Here is a 25,509-nt window from a genome sequence, read left to right on the forward strand (position 1 = left end):
ATACTTGTTGAATGAACGAATGGGTGGACGGTCCTAGTGAATGGAGCTGCAAAGGGTGGTTTTGGCTGGTGTCTCCTAGAGTCAAGAAACATATGGCCCTGAAGGAGGGACGTCTAAGCTTTTGTGGTGACATGATAGAGAGGAAAGATGTAAATCCTGACAAATCCAAATTGGAACTTCAATTCTGCCATTACTTATTTATACAACAAAGAATAAATTAACATCTGAGAATTAGTTTTCTCATCTGTAAGATGGTTTAAAGTTTAATAACTTTAAGATGGTAAAGTTGTAGGGACTAAGTATAATTTGAATGTAGGTAAATATGTCAAGTAGGGTTTTTTGGTTGCAAACAAAATGGGTTATGGCTGCACAGAACCAATGGATTTCGCTGAACAGAAATGGATTATGGATAAATTAAGCAAAAACAGGATTCATTGGAAGGATAGGGGGAATGTCACCCATTGAAGGGAAAGCTAAAGAACAAGACTTTGGAAGGAGCTGATCCAGGATAGCTTGAGGGATCAAAGTAACCCAAGCTAAGGGATAATGCCTTTTGAATACCATGTCTTCATTTTTATAGGAATTCTACTTTTCATTTCAAGGTTTTAAAAATTAAAAGTAAACCATACTTCTCTAGGCAGAAAATTCTCAGGAAATTATGAATACTGATTTATGAAATGACTGTTATAGTCCCTTGAGGATAGGACACGCAATAAAGATCTGAGTTTTTGTTTTATTTCAGCCATTTCCCTTCTGGCTTAGTGGAATTATTAGATACTTCTTTCTCTTATCACCTGGGTCTCTCACTAATTGATTGTAGTATTTATAGAATTCCTGTAGCACTGAAAACTTGAAACAAACATGAAAGAGGAACAAGATCACATTCTGTCACCAGAGATGAAAATAAATACTATTTTCATTTGATAAATACTATTAGTCTGGGATGAGAACGTAAAGGTTTTGTTCACTTTTACCAAATCTCCCACTTTTTTCTATGATGGTCTCTCCCCACATTTCAGAGTCATATGGCCAAAGACTACTATAATAATCTGAAGGAAAATTATAAAAGGGTCCCTTGTTTATTAACAAATACAGTTGCACCAAGTTGGGGTTCAGGGTGAAGTGGCCTGTCCCTTTAGAAAGGTGTATTCTGTTTTTTGTCACTGCCAATTGTTTAGAATCACCAGTATATGGTGATTATAAAAAGACCAGCTTTTAGTTGGCTTTATTATTGCCTTAAATTCTCACAGACATTTGGAAGAATGTCCTCTTTTTGCCTACACCCCAGGCAGAACACTCACATAGCCCCACCTCACTGGCAAGCCACTGATGTGGTCTAATTTATTCAAAGCTGAAACTATTTGAGAGAGAGGAAAGAAAGAAAAGAAGAGAAAAGAAGGAAGGAAAAGGAAAGAAGGGGAGGGAGGGAGGAAGGAAGGAAAGAAGGAAGGAGAAAGAAAGAAAAAGAAAGAGGTTATTGTAGCCTTGTAGTATAGTTTGAAGTCAGGTAGTGTGATGCCTCCAGCTTTGTTCTTTTGGCTTAGGATTGACTTGGCGATGCGGGCTCTTTTTTGGTTCCATATGAACTTTAAAGCGGTTTTTTCCAATTCTGTGAAGAAAGTCATTGGTAGCTTGATGGGGATGGCATTGAATCTATAAGTTAAGAGGAAGAATGGGAAAGGAAAGAAAGGAAAGAGTACAGCTTTTAGCTAGGTCAATGTGGATCATAAAGGAAAAGGAGCTGAAGTAGGCACAAACGATGTTTATTTACAAAAAGGAACTTCCTTCAGGAACCTTGGATGTGTTTGACTTAGTATATAGTGATGTGGGGCAGATCTAAAAGAACACCTAGCATTCCCATGATATGTGGGTTCACAGAACCCCCCTGCTAAGCAATTTTCTTTTACAGAAACTTGAGAAGGCAGTATCTCTACACTCAGAAAAGCCAGATATATTTTCAGGAGGCAGAGTGAGCAAATGTTTGAAATGAAAGGGGGTGAAAAAAGATTTAAAAACTTAATGCTGAAAGAACATTTTCCTATTTCCTATAATATGGTTTCTGAAGACTCTTTGGCTTTTCCTTTTTCTAAGGCTAATCAGGAAAAAAAAAACAAAATACTTTTTTTTGTACTATGTTTCAAATGAATTTTTAAGCAAGCTGTGAAAAGCTATCTTCTGGCTCTGGCCTGGGATTTGTCATTTCATGCATTATTCAGTACTCTTTGCTCTGGGTACAACCCTTAGCTGTTTTCTTCACTGTCCTCATTAGCACCAAATATTTACAGTTTGGGGGAATGTTTCTATTTTAAATGTTTTAGTTTGTTTCCTAGTAAAGTTTGAAAAGTGACTGGAAGACATTTACATTTATTTATTTTATGTATTCTTATAAGGATACGTAAATGCAGCTTAGCTTGTGACAACCACTAGGTGACAACAGAGAGTTTAAGATGGTGTCTTAAACTGAAGTGCCTGAAGTGCAGTTATTCGACTTGGTTGATTGCATGTAGACTCATCTGCCTCAACAGACCACAGAACAGTGTTGCTTAGCCCTCGTTTATGAAGGCCAAAATATAAATGCCTCTGGAATCCAGAAGATCCCTCTAATAAAAGTGTTCTTCCATTGACCCCACCCAGCACACAGGTGGATGCTGTTTAAGATCCTAAGTCATGACCCCAAGGGTTTTAACGTGAAGCAGTTTCAATACGGTTTTAGCCAGTTTCCCACCTCAGCCAAAATAATACACCAATAAAGCATCCTTTGAACATGTAACTGTGAACATTGCATTCTGACTAGAAAATGGAAAGACCTTGCCATGTGAATCCTGGTAATGATACGGATTTCAGGCCCTCCTTTCTGCTGAACTCATGGAGGTTTCTGTCTTTACTGGCTGCCTACTCTGGGGTGCAGAGTATCTTTAAGTGGAGAATTACTCATAGCGACATTTCTTAAGAACCACGGGATTCACCAGAAAAACAGGACTCATTCTTAAGCTTCTGAGGAAGGTCTCTTTCCCAGTCAATGAGTGTACTATTTGGACAGGAAGCTGAGCAAGTTCGAAAGCCAAGGAAAGTCTGCTAGCCGCAGAGGTGATTTGGAAAATATCCAAGCCTTACCTCATACACCCACGCTTCAGATATACCAGTAGAACAGCCAAACATCTTAAAGAAAATTAACATGCTCCAGATGAACGCTTAGAGGATTAAGGATTGAAGTGACCTTTCAGAACTAACTCTCATACTAGCATTTAAAAACGTTGAAAAAAAGTTGTGTAAGTGGCTTGACTTGACTTTCTCTTTTCCTGTTTATTAAAGTGCCACCCTAGGCTTTTTGAGATGAAGATTTAAGGTTTCCCTAAGGACATTTTTATCATTTTAAATTGTACTTAACAGGAAAGATCAAAAGTCCTTTGGCTCTTAAAAATATAAATTTTCTTCATGATTTTATTAATCGAGGAAGCACTAGTGTGGAATGCACCACAAAGACCCATGCTGGTGCCCAGACCGTTTTGTGTGCTATCTCTACTCTAGCTAAATCTCAGAAACTCTGTGTAGTTACGGGTCTTAGTTTTACAAACCCTACCTATTTGTCATTTTCATCATTCATATGCTTGGAAGCACAGAAGGGAGGCCCTTGAAACCTGAGGAATAAGTAGGCTGTGACCCCTCACTTCTTCCTGCATTCGTCTTCTCTTCCTTGGCATACTTGCAGTCTGTCTGGAGCTTCCTGGAGCTCCCTCGGAATCTTGCACACAGCTTATCATTAGGAATGGCTCCCCCAGAAACCATGAAAACAAGAATGAAACTTTCTAAGCTCCGAAGAGTCACTCTTTAACTGTAAAATCTCTAACTGGCTAGAAGATGAGATAGTTCCCTCTGCTCATTCCTCCCCACCCTGCCGCCTCCAGTGACTTCTGATCCTACTGTCCTGTCCGGCATGCAGAGGCCCCCAGCTAAATGGCCTAATGCTTTTAACTGGGTTGGTATATACATTTAACTTTCAGAAACGAACCAGGGATTTCTGCCATGAGTAGCTCCATGTATAGGTTAGTATGTTTAGTCTACTCATAGAAGTAAGAGATTTGGGAAATATAAGCATACTGACAAGACATGTTTTATTAACTAGAGGTCTGTATTCATATAAAATCTGTAACATCAATGAGTACCTTTTGAATAAAAATAGAAATAAAAGCAAAATCATTTTAATGGTCCTTCCTTTCAGAACACATTAACTATTGGATATGAATAAAATCAGAATGTAGTTCACTCAGAACTAAGGAGACTTAAAGCTTTACTTATTTTGTCCCATCTGCAGATGTCCTACTTGCTTTGTTGTATGACACATGACTTTGAAATACACTTTATTTAACATCTACGTTCAAAGCTTTTCAATCTGGAGCTTCTCTTTTTAAAAAATATTTATATACATGTTCTAATTTCTAATTACAGCATTACTATTTTATGTCTAGATTTCTGAAAAGAGGCTTGGTTAAAATATGTAGTTTAAGAGCTGTGTGCCATATCTGAAACCCAAGATTTTTTGTTGCCTGAGTTGTTTTGGTTTCAACTTGTTATATGTGTGTGCGCACGTGAGTGTGTGTTCCAACCAACTTTAAACTTATAAAAACCCATCTGGTAATGCAGAATTAGTACTTAGCAGTCTATAGCTGATAAACACTTTATTATCCTAATATTCTTCGTTAGCAACTCTCTGTTCAAATCTTGTATACCCTCAAGTGGAAATATTTCTTTTCTTTATGTGAAGTCGGTAAGAGAATGAGTGTGAAATGAGATTACTTCAGGCAGCAAAAAGGGGAGGGGCAGGTTTCTTTAAAGGTCAAGGTGAGACTCTGCTCCTGCAAGCTGTTCACTGGCATCACCTGCCTGCTGTTGCACCTGCCTGCTGTCGTCTGGGCCCAGAGTCAGGGTCTTGGCTTGTTTTTGGACGGCTGCACCCATGATTTCTGTGATGTGCCAGAGGCCCACCTGGCTGCCGCTTACTCTGGTGCCCCTCACCCAGCATTTGTACATGCTCAGTCCAAAACAGCTGAGTTGTGTTTTTATTTCCATTCAGTTCAAAATAATTTCAAACTTGATTTATCTTTGACCCACAAGGTAGTTAGAAGTGTGATTTTTTATTTTCCAAATATTAGGGGGATTTCCATGAACTTTTTGTTATTGATTTACAATTTCATTCCATTGTCGTGAGAGCACGTACCTTGTGTGACTTCAATCCGCTTACATTTATTGAGACTTGTTTGAAGCCCAGAATATGGTCTATCTTGGTAAATGTTCCATGGGCACTTGAGAAGAACGTGTTTTCTTCTATTTGGGAGTTGTTTGGTAATGCTGTTCAAATCTTCGATATCCCTACTCATTAGCTCTCTATTTATTCCATCAGTTATTGAGAGAGGGGTTGGAAATTTCTGATTTGTCTATTTTCTTCACTATTCTTTCAGTTTTTGCCTCAGGTATTTTGAAGTTTCATTCTGAGATGCATAAACATTTAGAGTTGTTATGTCCTTTTCATGAATCAAACCTTTTATTATTATGAAATGACCTTCATCATCCCTTGCCACATTCTCTGCTCTGAAATCTATTTTGTCTGGTGCTAATATAGCCACTCCAGTTTCCTTTTGATTGGTGTTAGCATGGTATTTTTTTCCATTATTTTACTTTTGGCCTATTTTTGTCTTTATACTAAGTATTCAGTGGGGTAAGACACTCTCATATTATGCTGGAGAGAGAGTAAATTGATACAGCTCATCTGAAAAATGTAGCAATGTGTATCAAGAGCTTTTTAAAAGCTGGGTTATTTCACTTTTTGAAATCTAAAGAAAAAAATATTAGGTGTGAACGGAGATTTACCTGCAAGAATATTCATTAGAGTGTGGCTTATAATAAAGAAATAATGATTTAAGTAAATGGTATGTGCTATCAAAGATCATGTTGTTTACAAAGATAAAATGTTATGAGAATGCTCAGAAAGCCATATTATGAGAAAAGCATTACATAAATGATATATTATAATCCTAATGTTATAAAATATTTTATGTATAGAAAAAATACTAGAGAGTAAAATCCATCCAAGAGCTAATAGTGTTTATAACTAGTGCTATTTAGATGGTTTTAATTTCTTTACATTTGTTTATAGTTTTATACTTTGACCATGTATTACAGTTTTAATGGAGGAATCAGTCTGCACTAAAAAGTAGATGAGGCCTTTTGTCACAATATGTAACTCTTCTGATCTGTAACAGGTAAGGTGGTGTGGAAGGCACTTTGGGACCTGCAAGGAAATTTAAGTCAAGAGTTTTTAATATAGTGGTGTGCGAAGGGAAAACAAACAGCACAACCACCAAAGAGTAATCACAATAGCACTTTATAATTAGTTTCCAAAAGTTTCATTGACAGTGACTGAAAGTTATTCTACTTCAATATTAATAATACTATCTAACCAGCTATAAATATGAGCAGTCAAACTCAGCAACTGTTATGTACTCACACAGTGAACCTCCTAAATTACTTTTGTGGTTGCATCACGTATTTGTGTATTTTACTGTGGGTTAAGGTAAATGCAATGGTAAGTAGGATTTTTAAAAATATTTTTATTTTTTATTTTATTTTTATTTTTTTGAGACGGAGTCTCGCTCTGTCACCCAGGCTGGAGTGTAGTGGCGTGATCTCGGCTCACTGCAAGCTCTGCCTCCCGGGTTCACACCATTCTCCTGCCTCAGCCTCCTGAGTAGCTGGGACTACAGGTGCCCGCCACCATGCCCAGCTAATTTTTTGTATTTTTAGTAGAGACGGGGTTTCACCATGTTAGCCAGGATGGTCTCGATCTCCTGACCTTGTGATCCGCCTGCCTTGGCCTCCCAAAGTGCTGGGATTACAGGTGTGAGCCACTGCGCCCATCCTAAAATATTGTTTTTAAAACTTCTTTTATATTGGACTAACACCTAAAGTACATAAAGATATTAATGTGCAACTATGCTTTGAGAATTAAATATTTGTCTTTTTGTAAATGATCACACCAGTTAAATGGGAAGTTCATATTTACAAAGAATTTTGTCATCTTTTTGTGGTTCCCCGTGGTCTAATACCATTCTTAATCTATAATAATATGCTAAAGAGGCTGCAAAAGTAGAGCAATTAGGTCTTATAAAATTAGATGGAAACTTTCCTTGGAAATGGAAACATTTTCACTATTAGTCATTTCTACCACATTTCAATCTGGACAATCTTGATTACAGAGAAAACAGATTCAAAAAGCTTTCCCTTGTGATATCTCTAGGAAATACTTGTGTTTTTTTTTCTTTTTTTTTTTTTAAGAGAAAAGGCTTTTTTAGACCACAAAAACTAAATCTTGAATTAAGAGTAAGAGCAGATCAAGATTATTTAAATATTAACATTAAGATGGTGTCATTTTAGGTATTTTCTATCTACAAAACCATGCAATTTTGTGATGCAATTAGTGATGTTTCCCTTTTGAGACTGTAGTAAAATTGCTCATTTAAGTAATGATGCTATTATGCAACCATCTGTAATAAATTTGTTTTTATAGTCTATCTGAATTCATGTTCTTGAATACCAAAATGTTATATTAAATAGTAAAATATTACATTTAAAAAAAAATCCTGGAATAAAATTTAAAATTATTTCTGCTGATTAATCAGTGCTAGATAATTGAGATTTAAGGACAGAATTTATTCTAATAGGTACTTGGCAGACCATGGTCCTAGAATTCATATTTACTCTGGATATAAGGAAATAAACAAGCATGTAATTCCCAAACTGAATAATCTGGCTTCTTCTTGATCTTCAGAATAATTGACCATCTGCTTATTGTTTGAAATATCTTTCTGTAGTAAGCTGGGAGTAGGGGAAGCAGTGGGGAGGGACCAATAGTATCTATATTTAAATCTGTTTCTCTGTAAGCTTTTATGCCAAACTTTTCAAAACTAAACATTTTTGGAGCACAAACACCCAATGGCCATCAAATGTCCTTTATTTGCAATATTATTACAACTGAAAAGGCTTCAAAGGAGTGGTTTAGGGAACAGGTGTTTATGCTTAGTTAATATTAAGGTCTGATTTGAGTTCATTCAGCATTGTTGGCCTATATTTGAGGGAATCAACCATGATATGTTATCACATTTCCTCAGTCTTTTCTTACAGATCTACGATTACACAATGAACTCTGATGAATAAGGAAGGGTGCATATAAGTTTAAAATAGTCATACCGCAGGTAAGAAATTAGTGCAGAACCCAGGTTTTAAGCCTGCTGAATCTCACATATGGGAGAGGAACCACCACCAGATGGCTGAAGATACCCTGGGGCTATAAGAGACTGGGTCTGCAATGTTCAGGAGGATGCAGAAGAATTTTTTTTTTTTTTTTGCAAGAAAGAGAACCATTGTATATTTTGTATTGAGGTAAAATTCACATTACAAAATGCACCATTCATAGTATTCTCTTATAATTCTTTTTATTTACATAAAGTCAGTAGAAATATCCCCACTTTCATTCCTGACTCTAATGAGTCTTTTTTCTTGCTCAGTCTAACTAAAGGTTTGTTAATTTTGTTTATCTTCTGGAAGAACCAACTTAGATTGTTTTTAATTGTGTCTGCTGTTTTTCTACTCTATATTTCCATTATTTTCACTCTAATATTTATTATTTTCTCCCTTCAGCTTGTTTTGGATTAAATTTGCTCTTCGATTTTTAGTTCCTTAAAGTAAAAGATAAGGTTATTGACTTTTTTCATATAAACATTTGCAGTTATAAATTTACCTCAATCACTGCATTTACTGCAATCCATAAATTCTGATATGTTTTTATTTCCATTTATGTCAGCTTATCTTCTGTTTTCTCTTTGGTACTTCCTTAACCCATTCGTTAAGAGTATTTTGTTTAATGTTTACTTATCTGTGAATTTCCCAGTGTTCCTTCTGTTATTGATTTCTAATTCAGTTCACTGTGGTCAGAGAAGATACTTTGTATGATTTCAATTTTCTGAAATTTATTGAGACTGGTTTTGTGGTCTAACATATGGTCTGTCCTGGGGAATGTTCCACGTGCACTTGACAAGAACGTGTACTCTGCTGCTGTGGAGATGAATACCCCGTGTTTGTCTGTAAGGTCTAGTTGGCTTATGATGCTGTTCGAGTCCTTTGTCTCCTTATTGTTTGTATGTGCAGATATCCAATCCATTACTGAGAGCAGGACCTTGAAGTCTCCAACTTAGATTATTATTGAACTATCTTTTTCTCTCATCAGTTCTGTTCCTGTTTGCTTCATATATTATGGGGATCTGATGTTTAGTACAGATATGTTCATAACTGTTCATCTTCTTGAGGGATTGACCCTTTTATAATTATATAATGTCATTTTTTGTCTCCAACAAATGTTACCTTATAGTATATCTTATCTGATATTAATATAGCTACTTTGGTTATTATTTACGTAAAATATCATTTGCTGCCTTTTTATTTACAACCTATTATTTCATTAGATCTAAGGTAACTCTTATAGAAAACATGTAGTTGGATCATCTTTTTAAAAATCTCTTCCACCATTTCTACCTTTTAGTTTACATTTAATGTTATTACTCTTAAGGAAGGACTTGTTCCATTTTGGTTATTATTTACATAGAATATCATTTGCTACCTTTTTATTTACAAACTATTATTTCATTAGATCTACGGTAACTCTCTTATAGAAAACATATAGTTGGATCATCTTTTAAAAAATCTCTTCTACCATTTCTGCCTTTTAGTTTCCATTTAATATAATTACTCATAAGGAAGGACTTGTTCCATTTTGTGATTTGTTTTTATATATTTTATATCCATTTTGTTTCTCAGTTCCACCATTACTGCCTGCTTGGTAAATCGATAGTTTCTAATATATCATTTTGATTCCCTTCTTGTTTATTTTACTACACGTTTTGGTTATTTTCTGAGTTGTTGCCCTGGAGATTACAGTTAGTGCCCTAAATTTATAACAGTTTAGTTCAAATTAATACCAACTTTGTTTCAGATGTATACAAAAACTTTGCTCCTATTAACTTTTATGCTTCTCTTTTATGTTTTTATTGTTGCAAATTATATCTTTAAGCATTATGAACTCATTAACACAGATTTATACTTATTGTTTTATGCATCTGTATTTTATTTATCAGAAGTTGCAAAAAAATTTTTAATAAACTTTATCTAATAAGGTTAATGTCTGGATGTCTTCAGGTATCATTTCTATTAGTGTCTTTTCTTTTTTCGTGCTTATGGACCCTATAATCTTGTTTCTTTGCGTGCCTCATTTTTTTTTTTTTTAGAGGCTGAACATTTCGAATATTATATTATGGTAAATCCAAAAATCAGATTCTCCATCCTTTCCAGGCTGGTTTGTTAAGTGACTTTTATAGTCTGTATTCTTTGTTTTGTGTGGCCATTGAAGTCTCTTTTCTGTTGGGTTAGTAGTCAGCTGGTAATTCAACAGAGATTTTCATAAAGCTTGGACCAAAAAATACTTTTTAAAATCTGAATTCTTTGCAGATGAACTGCATGTTTGTGTGTTGGGTATGTCTTCAACACACATGAGCCTCTGTTTCCTGCATGTGCAGAGCCTGAGGTCGGCAGGAGATGAGAGCTTTGGGCCCTTCTCAGGCCTTTTGTGAGAATGTTCCAGGCTTCTAGATTCCCAGAAATATATTGGTACTTTTCAATGCTTTTATTCCCCAGATCATCTCATTTCCCATTCTTTCTTCCCAATCTTTTTGTTTAGTCGATTGTTTGTCTTAACCATTATTCATTGTCCCGGGTAGCATTGACTAATCCACTTGCCTTTAAACTTTTAGATAAATGACACCCGTTAGCTTTGTCAGCCCTAGGAAAATTAGCAGTTGGGTAAAACAAAAGCAAGCCCTTTGAGTCAGTCTTTCAGGGATCCACCAACCAGGTCAAAATAAACAGCAGTTCTTTGAAAATAAGGTCCATTGTGCTCCTCTAGTACTAGGTACCTGTCCTGAGCATGCAGATGTCTTGAAGGCCGCCATTGAGCTGAGGAGCATGAGACAGAATCAAAGAAAGTTGAAATGCTGCATAGCTCTTTTACTCAGATTCAGCTGTTTTTGTTTTTTCTCTCTTAAGTATCCCCTTCATTTCTATAAGCTCCTAAGTAGTTTCTAGAATTCCAAAAAAGTTGACTCTAACAGTTCTTGCTAGTGTGTTGATTGCTTTTATGGACTGATAGACTTTTGAAGTTCCCTATTCCATCACTTTTGAGATTGTATTTAAACTGCCTATTCATTTGTATTTACTGAGTTATAATGAACATGAAAACAGGTAGATAACTGCCATTTTCAGCACTGAACCTCTGATTTAGGAAAATACTGACACATAACAGGAGCTAATGTTTACTCTCACATCCTATATTGTTATCAAAATTCTTCCAAATTCCATTTTACCCTGCTTCTTCGAGTTTCTGGGATGCTGTATCAACCATAAAACTTTTTCTTGTTGGTCATAACTGTCAGAAGGACATGTTTAACTAATTGGTCAATTAAATCTTCTTGCCTTCATGTGCTAGATTCTGTAGGGGCTTAGAAAATAAACATCTCCCAACTTCAGGAAGATTTATAAGGGTACAGGAAATACCAACTGAATAATAGTGATAATTGGAGAAAATTTTGTGGCCTGGGACTATCAGACAAAGATGTAAATTGGATGAGGTTCCTGAGATGAATGTACAAGGATAAATGGGATTTGAATCAGTTTAGACAGACGGCATGGCATTCAAAGGTACGAGCATCCAGATTAGAGAGAAAAGAGCATATAGGAAAGTAGAGGGATTGTGGCATGTTTGAAAGGCAGATTCCTGTTGTGCTTTTAAAAGATGATATGGCCCTGAACCAGCTGCTAGATAGTTCTATTTTAGTAAAATACTGTAACTGAAAAAAGTACTCACATGAGAGTAAGAAGATAGGAGTTTTGAGATGATTTTGCTACTGACTGTTTTGCTTTAGATAAATGACTCCCCTCACTGGGCCTCAGAATTGTCTTTTACACATTAGGGGGATTAGAACAGATCATGCCGAGAGGCATTTCAGCTCTAACTGTTAACGCTTAAGGTTCTTGCCTAGCCACGCCAAAGAACTGGTGTGGCGGCTGACCGTGGCTAGTGATAGAGACAGGGGACCGAGGGCAAGAAAAAGCTGTAGGCTTTATTGAGCCAAGTGAAAGCACAAAGCTTCCACAGTGTGGAAGGGGTCTCCAATGGGTAGCCAGAGTTAGATTATACAATTGCTTTTTAAACTCCTTAAGGCCAGAAATATGTGTGGCGGGAAGATGTTACTAGAGCGAGAAACAAAGGCAGTAAATTATTTTGTGACATGTCTTAGATTTTGAGGAAAACCGGAATTGCAACTTAGGTTTTATCTACTTTATAACCTTGCAGTGGCATGGCAAAGGAGACAGGATCTTACAGGACTTTATGAAGTATGTTTACAAGGAATTGGAATTGGGAGCATAGATAAGGTGTGCTGGTCACAGAAAAATGGGCAGTTAACATTCCTTTTAGTTTTGGGGGAAGGGAAGGGAGAGAGGACACAGGGAAGCTTAGAGCAAAATTTTCGCTGTTTATAGCTTTCTTGGGGAAGAAAACCACATACACAGATCCTGGTGTTAGGAATATTTTAAGCATATATCTTCAATATTATTCATCCCGGACCAAAGTAAGTCCTGATGCAGGAAACGAGTGAGTTTCACAGCTTTCTGAGCCCCTACTCAACCCAGGAAGCCCAGCTGGCCCCTCCTCTCATAACCATCTAAGATTTGACTTTAACAGTCTTGGAGCCCTTCTTTCCTTCCTTCCTTTTTTCATTATTCTTCCTTATTCCATCTACCTTCAATTAGAGAAAAAAAGGAAGGTGAGAAAAAAGGAAAAAGAATGTGAGATATGAGAACTCATGCAGCTCACAGAAACTGACGAAAATTAGTCAAGATATTTAGAACCCAGTTGTGAATTTTCTTTCTTGAAATAGCAATAACTTAATATACTCATAATAAACTTGTAGAACTTCATGTCTGATAAGTGTGTAAAACCTATTTCTATGCCAGTGATGCCAGTCTTTTTAGGTATTTATCTAAAATTCATCCACTGACCAAGAAGTAACTTTACTTTACTTCTGAAAATGAAACTTTGAGAAATTGATGAAAAGTTTAATGAACATGGGATTTGTCACCATTAAAAGCAGAATGACAGAAACCTCCAGCACTTTTTGAATTGTTAGCTCTCAGGACTCTTTTGTCAATAATTGATTGGCTTTACTCTTACGAGAAGTGTCACCTCATACCTTTTATCACAAACATTTATTCTCTGGAATTTCTACGAACATGGTAAGATTAATAGAAATTAGACTCTAAAGAAGAAACTCAGGACATTAGGATTATTCCAATTAAGGTAATAGGACAGAAGACTGGATGGCTTGAGGATATATATTTTCATTCCTTTTTTTATAAATAGAAGAAATACTGCAAAATCACATACAAATGCAAATGTTCTGAAAATGGAAAGCTATTATTAGAAGCCTTGCATTCTGTCATCAGCATAATAAAAACTGAAAAATCTACCTGGCAGGCTAAAGCGGTCAGCCTATTGGAAAGGCACCTGCACCAATCTTAGATCTGCTAGGAAAAACTGTTTAGAGCAGCGGTTCTCAAACTTTACCCTTCATCAAAATTACCTGAAAAGTTTGTTAAAATAGATTGTTGGACCATCCCTCCAGAGTTTCAGAGTCAGTAGGTCTGGGTGGGATCTAAGAGTTCTCATTCCTAACAAGTTTCTGGGTAAAATTGATGCTACTTGTTTGGTAAGTAAGTGCTAGTGTCGATGGCAAGTAACATCTAAACGGAGACATGAAGGAGATGTAGGATTTAGCAAAACACTGTGTTTGTATAGGTGGGAGGAGGGATGGTGAGGAAAGCTGAGGGCAAAGGCTTAGATAGAGGATAACTGCATGTCATCCAGAGGGACCTGCAGAACTATAGGATGTAGAGAGTGCAGAGAGATGCACCTGCAGAGGTGAGGAGGAACCAATTATTAGAAGTGTTTTACCATACTCAATTTTGGTGGAGAGCCAGTGATTGTAAACAGGGAAGCAATACGATCAGATGTACAATAGTGAAAGACCATGTTGTCCATCGTAGGGTGTGGACTGAAGGTGGGCAAGACCAGTAAGGTGACTAGCTAGGAAGCTACTATAGGAATGAGTTGGTGGCCAGGAGCTGTATAGTGGCAGTGAGGATGGAGAAAAATAGAAGAATTTGAAAGATATTTAAGAGGTAGACATTAAATTCTTAATGATTCATTTGATTGCTGGAATGTGGATAAGGGAGAAAAATCAAAGTTTATTCCTAAGCTTCTGCTTTGTACAGTTAGATAGGGCTGTAACACAACAGCAAAGGTAGGTTGGAGAACAGCAAAGTGGGTTGGAGAAGGAAGGAATGGAGAGAGGGGTGATTTTGTTTCAGGCCCTGCTGATGTCCAGTAAGACACTGAGTATACAGGGACTGAACTCAGGAGAGTGATCTGAACTGGAGATATAGAGGTGGGACTTGCTGGCATATAGATAACTGAGATGGGGAGCCGATGGAGTTTCTTGGGTGCAATATGTAGTGATAATATAACATGGCCACATTTAGGAGATCCTTGTAAACACTGCCATTCAAGGGACAGACTGAGGTAGAGAAGTCTGCAATAGAGACTGAAAAGGAGCTAGCCAAGAAGTAGGAAGAAAGTAGGAAGAGAGAAGTAGGAAGGAAGTAGGAAGAGAGAACTAGGAAGAAAACCAAGAGAATGTGACATCATGGAAGCTGAAGGTTCCAGCCACACCAAAAGCTGGGGAGAGACCATGTAAAATAAGAAGTGAACAATATCAATTAGCTCTTGGAGGAAGGTCATGGATAACCCAAGTACAAGTTCTTATGGTGAGCTATATAGCTTGAACCAGAAATGTACAGAAAATTAGAAAACAGAGGCAGATGAATATAATGACAATTTCTGGGTTGTCCTTTTTCTTTGTCATTTCAGAATGATTTCCATGAATTTATCTGCTATTAATGAAAATTGAATGTACACTTTATATATGCCTTTTCATATTAAATTTTGGAAGTTTCTTGCAGTCTTCCCATATATGTTGGGCTTTCCTTCAGAAATAGTGAAACCTTCTGAACTCATGGTCTCCTGAAGACTTATCTATGAAAAAATAGTGGAAAAGTCATCCATATAGGAAGTCCAATGATTTGTTTTTCTACAGTTGTATTTCATACAAATGCATGTCTACATATTCTTTTTTATAGTCTGACCTCTAGGCTTCTTTTAAGACAATCCTAGAAAAATGCATCTTATTCCATTTTACAAAAACCAATATCCTGAAATGCTTAGATTGAAGTGTAGAGTTGTGTTTATTATGTTTTCTATTATTTGAAAGCCAGTAAAATCAATAATGGAAGACTCATGAGGGATTTTGCTTTGGTTTGGCTCTCTTGAAATGAGATTATAGGGATCTGACAATCTTGAATTCTCAAGCTATACAATAAATACCCAAAGGGCCATCTAGAAAACATGAACATTTTTGATAATTTGGAAATGGGATTTCTTGAGTAAAAGGTTACTGTAACTGGAATCGTAGATTTCCTTTGCAAAAGAAAAAACTTAACTGATTAAGAAGTATTTTAAAGGAGACAGTTAACAAATCCACTATTAGCTCTCTATGAGATTTAAAGTTTCAATGGGAATTGTGAAACTCAAGTATCAAAAAAAAATATTTATCACATTTTAACCATGGGAAGAATATATAGTTCATAACTATTTTTTCTCTGAAGCACTGTTTCTCAACCTGATGAAAACTCCTTGCCTTAAATTGAAAACTCCCTAGGAGTTGCTGGGTATTGAGAACCAAACTTTGCTTCCTGCCAACCAGTTCCCCCTACTGTCCCTACCTAAAGACACCTTGCATTTCCCTGCTTTTGATTCCCATCAATTAGAATATCCCCTTATATCTTTTCCACTTTCCTTCATTTCTACCTATTGATATCCCCCAAAGCCCAGATCAAATACTACCTGTTCTATTGGGTTAGTAGATTTGCTAGCCACATACAATATATAATGTTAGCTACTGCATATGGTAGCTATTTGCAAACTTACTTCTAGTTAAATTGTAAGTTTCTCAAGAAAAAAATTATATCTTATACCTTCCACGTTGCCTAGCATGATGCCTAACATATGGCTGTCACTATATAAATGTTTGTTCGTTATATTTAAAATGTTTACATTAAGAGTAAAGCTAGAATTTGGAACCATTTTATGTTTTTCTGCCCTTGCCAAACTATGGAAGAAAAGTGGGTCAGGTTCTCTCTGGAGAATGTAGTCATTCAAAATTTAGAATTCATCCAGGTTCAACCAGAAACAAATATGTGTACATTATGATTACAACTTTCTCCTACAGAAAATAAGATTGGAACTGGCAAAAATATTAATTTTCCAAGAAATTTCTCTTATTTCTAAGGTAGAATTCTTGAATCTTTTAATCTGCTAATTACAATGGAAACCTTCTTATCCAATATAACTGGACTTCATATTATATTTGGTCAATTTGTTGAAGTTTTTTAAAGTAGAAAAGCATTTAAAAAGTATATAGATACTGTAATTTAAAACACAAATAATTACTCACCAGTCTTTTTGAAATAAGGCCTCTTTTTGACTATGGGTTTGATAGTTAGAGTTCATTGTTCTCTCTATAGCATAAATCTACTGCATTGTGTTAAATCTTTTTGAAGTAATCTGAGTGTCGAATTTTTCTAGGTTTTTGTTTATTGACCACTCTCTATTTTAAAGTTTCTTCACTTCCACTAAGTTAGCTTTTTATTTTAATGTTTTATCTTTCCAAAGCATTCAAGAGAGGTTTCATAGAAATAAGTCTCCTTGCATGGGCACGGTGGCTCTCGCCTGTAATAATCCCAGCACTTTGGGAGGCCGAGGCGGGCGGATCACCTGAGGTCAGGAGTTCAAGACCAGCCTGGCCAACATAGTGAAACCCCGTTTCTACTAAAAAAATATAAAAATTAGCCAGGCATGGTGGCACATGCCTGTAGTCCCACCTACTTGGGAGGCTGAGGCAGGAGAATAATCACTTGAACCCAGGAGGTGGAGGTTGCAGTTAGCTGAGATCACGCCACTGCATTCCAGCCTGGGTGACAAAGTGAGACTCCATCTTAAAAAAAATAAAATAGAGTAGTCTCCTTTTGTTTCATAATCATGTATAATTATTTTATTTAATATTTAATTATAACAGTGGGCATAATTTGGGAACAAATACACCTGATTCATAACAAATAGTAATTAAACTGGTCGGAGCAGAAGTGTTTAGGCATAGTGAAGATATTACCTGCCAGTGTTAGCGTTCGCCAGTGTTAGCGTTCACTATGACATGGATGGCAGTTAATATATTGCATATACAGAATGGAGAGTAACTGTTAATCTGGGGAACTGATGAGATGGAGCGTGGTTAAGAGATCTTCTGTTTTACTTGTATCTGTTACTATATTTCTGACATTGTTCCACAGAAAAATTGAGAAGTATTTTGTTAATAATTAAATAACTTTTCCCTCTGTCCTGAAGGACAGTGGGGTTAATTTAATGGATGTGTTGTGTTAATTCAGGGAGAATTGCCAAAGGTCTATATATGGAGGAAAAATATAGCATAGTACATCTAGGCTATTTCAGGTGTATTGGCTTCATTTCTGGATTTAGAATAATCTTTATAAAAAATTCATATGACTTAAAATTATTCAAAGAATGAAGTGAAGGAGAGAATAGAACATTGAGAAAATGTGTTTGTTTTTATGCTTTATGGAAATTGATTACAGATACTCTCACAGTATCATAAACCACTCATGGTGGCTTATGTCAAATCATAATTTTGTGACATCAAATATCAGAATGGGGTAGGGAGTTAAAATCAGCCGAGAATATTCTAGAAATGAAATTGAAGAATGGGTAGAGAATTCTTATAGTAAGGGTGCATTTTGTCTTCAGAAAATATTTAGAGATAGAACAGTGCTTAGATATCATCTCATCTAGTAGTTCTCAACTCTGGCTATTCATCTGAGATATATACAGAAAAAACTCTTAGTTTTTAAAGATCACATTTCCTATAGGTCATCCCAATTTTCTTCCTTAATGCAATGGCCTTAGTCTACCAAATGTTTAAATATTTCTTTCATTTTTATTATTACTTCATATTATTTTTGGTAATATGATAAAATGACCATGAAAGTAGGTAATATGAAATGATTTTCAGAAAATATCTTTAATAACATTCTACTATAAAAACAACTGGTTCAAGGAAGTTATTTGAGTTAGTATAATATTGTAAAATACAACCACTTACTTTCAGGACTATTTTTTGATCCCCCAGAAACCTTGTTTGAGCAATGTTTGCCTACGGATCTTTCTAAAGTCCTGAGAATTTTCCTTGAAATATTAAGACACGCTCAAAGACATCCCATTGTATATGAACCTATTGACTCAATGGACTCTAATGTAAGATATGTGTTTTACTACTGGAAGATAAACTAAGATAAAATTAAATAAAAATATGAGCAATACTGTTTCTGAATTTTCTCATGTTAAAACTCTGCATAAGCCAGGCACAGTGGCACGTGCCTGGAGTCTCAGCTACTTGGAAGGCTGAGGCGAGAGGAATGCTTGAGCCAGGAGTTCAAGGATGCAGTACACTATGATTGTGCTTGTGAATAGCCACTGCACTCCAGCATGGGCAACATAGCGAGACCCTGTCTCTACAACAAAAACAAATACAAAACAAAGCAAACTCTGATTAGCTGGATTTTGGTAGGTTTACATTTTACCTAGAAAAATAAGTTATTTTAGAGTTATACTTTCTGAATGTTAGGTTTGCTTTCACATTTGAACTTTTGCTTTTCTAGGGTTTTGAAAGTGTTTCTTTCACGAACGGCTCAACGAATTCCATATATGACTGGCGGACGGGTCATGAGGATGCTGGCAGTAATACTCTTGGTAGTGTTTTGGTTTCTCATTGGCTGGACTTCATCTGTGTGCCAGAATTTGGAGAAACAGATTTCACTTATTGGCCAGGGGAAAACATCCGATCACCTCATCTTCAATATGTGCCTCATTGACCGCTGGGACTACATGACAGCAGTTGGTATGTGGTCACTTGTTTCGTATGATGGTCTTACCATTTTTCAGTAGCATTACAACTGACTTCTTTAAAAGTCTTGCCAGACTCTTTAGTAAAGCCTAAACTAATCTCACCTAATGTGATTCTGGTAAGATAACATGGAAATGGCAGTAATGGCATGTGAGATGCAAACTTTTTCTGGAAGTTTCTATTGTTTTTCAAAGGTATATAGCTTTGTTGATAAAATGTAATCAAATAAATCAGAAAGGAGAAATGAACAATGGCAACTTCTGTGTATAAAGAGCTTACTTTTTTCATTCTTATCAATTGGTCCCCATTTGATTAATATTGGCTATTCTCCTGATTTATTTCCTTACTTGGGAGAAAAAAGGAAGCATGCTGGTTTTTTAAATAAAATGTTGGCCCTATAATATATCAGATTTGATATGTAGGGCAGTCTTTGTAAAAATATTGTCTCTGCAAAATTTCTGATTAATCTATCTTTCCTTTGCTGACCTCAAAAGACAACTTATTTATAATTCTCTGGAGGTTTAGAATTACACAAAGACTAAGCCATGCTCCATGAGTGTAGTAAGTGCTACGTGGCTGAGAACCTGGAGAACTTTGAAGAGCTGCATCATGGCTTGGGCCCAAAACACGGATTATTTTTCTGGCAGCCCAGTGTTTTGAAAAAAGGAGGAAAACACATAGGAATTTTTCTGTTGCTCATATTAGTCTATTTTAAACTACGTCCCTAAACATACAACAAAAGGGATATTTTATTGTTGTTCCCCTCAGTAAGCCACACGACAAACCTTAATTGTATTTGGCAGATATAAAAGATAGAAACATGAGTTTGATTCCCATTTTTTGTCTCCCTCATATTTTGCAGTTGTTGGCTAAATAGTCTTTTGCTGGAAGCTAATAAAATGTGTATTTAGTTTAGAGTTCAAATGGAGGAATATTTTTCTGGGCAAGATATTTCAGGAGTCTTATAAACCTGATATCTGTAATAGTGAAACATATGGGTATGTAAAGGGAATGATTATAATATAAAGCTTATTATATTTTGGGTAATATAACAGAAGATAAATCACAGCACTAAGGTAGGAAGCGACTCTGATCTTGACTTTAGTCTGGATATGAAAATTAAATTGTATAGATAAAAAATTTCTACTCACCCTAACATTATTTTATGCTCTCAATGCAGGTTAACCAAATAGGAAAAATCATTTCCTTGTATTCTTATGAAGCAAAGGCCACTAGTTTTTATTTTTCTGTTTTACAAAAAAAAAAAAAAAAAAAAAAAAAAAAACTCAAAATACATGATGACACAAACAAGCAGATAGCATGGCCTATTCACCAAGAATGTTTTTATGCCTTGGAATTGAGATGCATTTGAGACCTTTAAAAAATTTATTTTGCACTCCAAAGAGGATCATATTTGTGATTTCTATGTAGAAATATATAGAAATATATAATTGATAGTAACCTGTATAAAGTCATTATTCCTTTCATTAGATAGCTTATTATTGATTCACATAGATGCATGAGAATTATTAAAAGTTATTAAAAAGCAAAGTTAGGTGGTGAAGATTCTTGGTGCAGTAGTAGTTTAGTAAAAGGATAAGCAGTTTGGACCAGAACTCAGGAACCTTTTATAAAGGACAAGTTCTTTAACCATGGGTAATATTTGTATTACTGTAAAGAGGTGTAAAGAACATTCATTTTATAAGAACAGTGAAGGTCTGGGCGTGGTGACTCACGCCTGTAATCCCAGCACTTTGGGAGGCCGAGGTGGGTGGATCACAAGGTCAGAAGTTTGAGACCAGCCTGACCAACATGGTGAAACACCGTCTCTACTAAAAATACAAAAATTAGCCAGACATGGTGGTACACTCCTCTAATCCCAGCTACTTGGGAGGCTGAGGCAGAAGAATCGCTTGAACCCAAGAGGCGGAGGTCGCAGTAAGCCGAGATCATGCCACTGCACTCCAGCCTGGGAGACAGAGTGAGACTTTGTCTCAAAGAAATAAAAAACAAAAAAAATAGTGAAGGATGGGCCAGGGGCAGTGGCTCACACCTGTAATCCCAGCTACTCTAGAGGCTGAAGTGTGAGAATTGCTTGAACCTGGAAGGTGGAGATTGCAGTGAGCCGAGATCACACCACTACACTCCAGTCTGGGCAACAGAGCGAGACTCCATCTCAAAAAAAAAAAAAAAATAGTGAAGGATGGAAGTGGGTGGAAATTGTATGAAACATGGAGGAAATGCCTACCTAGAAAATAAGATAATGATGGAATACATTGTGAGTAATGCTAGGTGGTTGAGTATATTGTGAGTTTATTAAGTATACTGTTAATAATACTGTATGGTTAAGTTTATTGAAAATGTCTTAGAGGAATTTAGAGAAGCAGAAAAGTGATATAATGAATCGGTAAATTCAATCAAGATGACTATAAGGATATATTTTGGTTTTTTTGTTTTTTTAAGTGAAATGCACCAAACTCACCAAATTCAGGGGTTTGGGAGTTGGAATCATTAGAAGGGAGAAAGAGCGGCTCTCAAAGTGTGGTCCCAGAACCCGCAGCAGCTGCATCACCTGGGGACTTGTTAGAAATGCAGATTCTCAGAGCTCACTCTGACTTCCTCAATCAGACACTCCCGGATAGTGGAGCTCAGCAATCTGTGTTTCATAAGTGTTCCAGGTGATTCTCGTATTACTCTAAAGTACAGAACTGCTGACTCCACGGAGGGAGTCAGATGAACTTATGAGAACATAAAAATAACTAATCTCAATAGTGCCCTGGCCATTCCATTCATTCTTACTGTTCCCCGATCAAACACTAGAACATTGTTTTCAATTATTATTTCAAATCCTCTTTTCATACCTCCAAACTCTCCATGTTTCCCTTTTCTCTTAGATGACTTCTACTTGAAAAAAAATAAACAGGAGCCATAACATAGAAATGTCTTCAAATTCCTGCCTTCATATCTATAAATCTTCCCATATCCACATTTATTCTTATTTTTTCTCCTTCATATTATCTAAGGTAACACCACAACCTGTGCCAGACTCATCTAACATTTTGGGCCCCTCATCTCCAGTGGCCACTCTCACTTTATATGAACTTTCTGTTATCTAAAACTCTCCTACCTCCAAAGTCACTCATTGAAGACATTGAAGAATTCTGTTGTTGTTGTTTTTTCCAGTAGCTTTTGGGGTACAGGTGGTTTTGGTTACGTGGATGAATTGTATACCGGTGAAGTCTGAAGTTTTATTGCACCTGTCACCCAAGGGAGTGTACATTGTACCCAGTCTGTAGTATTTTATCCCTTACCCCCTAACCCCTTCTGAGTCTCCAGTGTCCATTATACCACTCTGTATGCCTTTGTGTGCCCATAGCTCACCTCCCACTTATAAATGACGATGTACGGGATTTGGTTTTTCATTCCTGAATTATGAAGAACTCCTTTCTGATCACAACCCATTCCTAGCTCATTTACTCCCTATACAATAGCTCTTTAGTAACATAGACTGTTTTCATTGTACTTTACTCCTCCTAAATTCTGCTCTCCTCCAGAGAGAAAACTTACAGGCAGCACATTTTTCCACTTGCAGTAGTGGAACTATGAAAAGAAAATGGGCATTTTTAAAAGACATTAATTTTGAATAATACTGGGAAAGAGGACATAGAGAGTAATGACGACCCTGAGATAGATAGTGCAAAAGAAAATGAAGATTCATAGCGTGAGATGGCTGCAGGGCATGCGGTTCCTTAGGCAATAACCAAGTCTCAGTTAAAGAGGTACAGAGAAGCTAAGAGAAGCGATTGATTATAGTGGTAGGATCTAGGTCATGGCTTCAGGAATGAGAAGTATCAAAACTTAAGAAGCAGAAATTAAACTAATACCCCTAAAGGTGTTAGGCAATAACATTAGGGTCTCTTAGAAAATCAAGACTCATGATGAGAGTGCAGGGACCAAGAAGAGGAAGTTAAATTTTTGATGGTGTTTTTGTCATCTCACAGTCATTGCTTTTGTCCTATAAACTACTGTAACACCTTAGTTCCCAAAGTGTGCTCATCCCATAGTGACACTGTTCTCAAAAAACAAAAAAAAAGTCAGGGCACATAATTTTAAAAAATAATATTTGGAATTAGGACTGTCTTAAGACATCTGAGACATGTGGCTGTTGTAATTATTTTTCACACTATCCTAATAAAAGTTTTCATTTATTTCTCTTTCAGCATGCAGCATCAATATTTAACCTCTCTTAATTTAATGGTTTCTAACGTGTAGTGTGTGCCTTTTTACAGTCTCTTTATAGAGCTCCATAAGTAACATGTTTTTGATATTCAGACTGTTAATCAAAAATAAATCCATATATCTTCAGTCAGCTAGAAAACCTGTACTGAACGCTAAATTATTTCCTGGATCCTAAGCGGTAATGTTCCCATATAGGAAAGGACTGTAGAGAGGGAGGAAATAGGCTTAACCGTGAGGGTGGTGGGAAGACTTTCTCAAGAAGCTGTGTGCACTTACATTAGTGTCAAGAGTTCATTCAGAAAAAAAGAAAAAGTGATGGTTAAATACATTAGTACATTTGCATTCTGGGATCAGCTTTACCCGTCAAAAACAATCCCTTTTTCAAAATAAGAAATTATTTGAGAGAGTGAAATACTAGTTTTTCCGCTGAAGTAGAGCTCTGGCTAGAAATATGGGTCATACATTGAAAGACCAGGCTCATTCTATTTTTGCTCATTGCACAGGGCTGCTCCAAAACTGCTCAGATAGATGATTTTCCTAACGCAAGTGTTTTAAAAGAGAAAACACGTATAGAAAATAGGTTGGAAAAATCTCAGAACCTCAAAGAGCCACAGTTTCTTCTTTGAAGAAATGATTTTAAAACATAGAAGGGAGAAAATGGTTTTCAGAATCACATTGTCATTTATGTCCGTTTATAATTTTCAATCATTTTGTTAGTCCTGTATAAAAAAATGAGATAAGATTTAATGGAAAAAATAAGGATAAAGACATTGCTACATGGACACTGGACAATGTGAGAAGTGCTTTTCAGGCAGAGTAGTCAGTTTTTCTTAACAAATGACTTTTTCATCTGGTGGAAAGAGTTTTAAAATGTGCATGTTCCAAGACATTTTTAGATCAGATTATAATTCGTATAAACATTTAAACTGCCATACCTTTTTGAGAATCATCTACATCTATAATAACAATACATACTATGGTACTTACTTACACTACTCATCATTACATGACTCAGTACCCTGAACTTTTCTGAGTACGTTTAAATATATTTTCTGTAGCTCACTGAAGACAAAAGAATCTTTCCATCTGCTCCTCCCTCTTGTAGCTACGTGCTCCTCAGCAACATGGCCTATGTTGTTCACACTTATCCCTGACACCGACAGAGAACCTGCCAGGTGTAGGATCTTGAAAAATATTTGTTGAAAGAACAAAGCAGTCAGCTGTCTTTATCTTGTGATATTTTCTATTGTCAGACTTAGACCAGTATGAGGAAACATGTTAAAGCTAAAGACTGTGGAAGTTATACACTTGTCCCCAGCTTCATTTTTCATGGTAAATGTATAAGTTCAAATTTGGGGGGAGGTATTTTGGAGCAAGTTATAGAAACTAATGGATAATTGCTGGCCATTTTATGAAACTCTACCTTTGACTTCTCCAACAGTCATAATAGATTGGTACAAATTTGCATGGCAAAGGAAAACTATAACTTAAAAAAGATTACATAGTGTAATTACAAATATTGAAACAGAATAAAATAGATTTAATGAACATTTTGATTATTTCACTATTGTCCTAGAGCTATCTAAAGAATAAAGGGGTTGGCCGGGCACGGTGGCTCACACCTGTAATCCCAGCACTTTGGGAGGCCGAGGCTGGCAGATCACGAGGTCAGGAGATCGAGACCATCCTGGCTAACACAGTGAAACCCCATCTCTACTAAAAATACAAAAAAACATTAGCTGGGCATGGTGGCGGGCGCCTGTAATCCCAGCTACTCAGGAGGCTGAGGTAGGAGAATGGCGTGAACCTGGGAGGCAGAGTTTGCAGTGAGCCAAGATCACGCCACTGCACTCCAGCCTGGGTAACAGAGTGAGACTCCGTCTCAAAAAAAAATAAAAATAAAAATAAAAAAATAAAGATTAAAGGGGTTGAGACTGGGAAACATTCTCCTAAATTAATGAAGAAAACAAATCAAAGTATCATGTCATACTCATTTTGGAAACTGTTGGTAGTACAACTGTAC

At 36.3% G+C, this 25,509-nt stretch overlaps 1 protein-coding gene across 1 annotated transcript in view; it reads left to right on the forward strand.

Annotated features, from left to right (window-relative positions):
* Positions 1–25,509, forward strand: part of GPR158 (G protein-coupled receptor 158) — a 422,582-nt gene that overhangs the window by 374,336 nt on the left and 22,737 nt on the right. Inside the window, exon 7 of the mRNA XM_003821403.5 lies at positions 19,003–19,241. Within this exon, the coding sequence (XP_003821451.1) occupies positions 19,003–19,241 (239 nt within the window). The remainder of the gene's footprint in view (positions 1–19,002; positions 19,242–25,509) is intronic.

This window comes from Pan paniscus, chromosome 8 (genome assembly GCF_029289425.2).
Source record: "Pan paniscus chromosome 8, NHGRI_mPanPan1-v2.0_pri, whole genome shotgun sequence".
NCBI classification, from domain to species: Eukaryota; Metazoa; Chordata; class Mammalia; order Primates; family Hominidae; genus Pan; species Pan paniscus.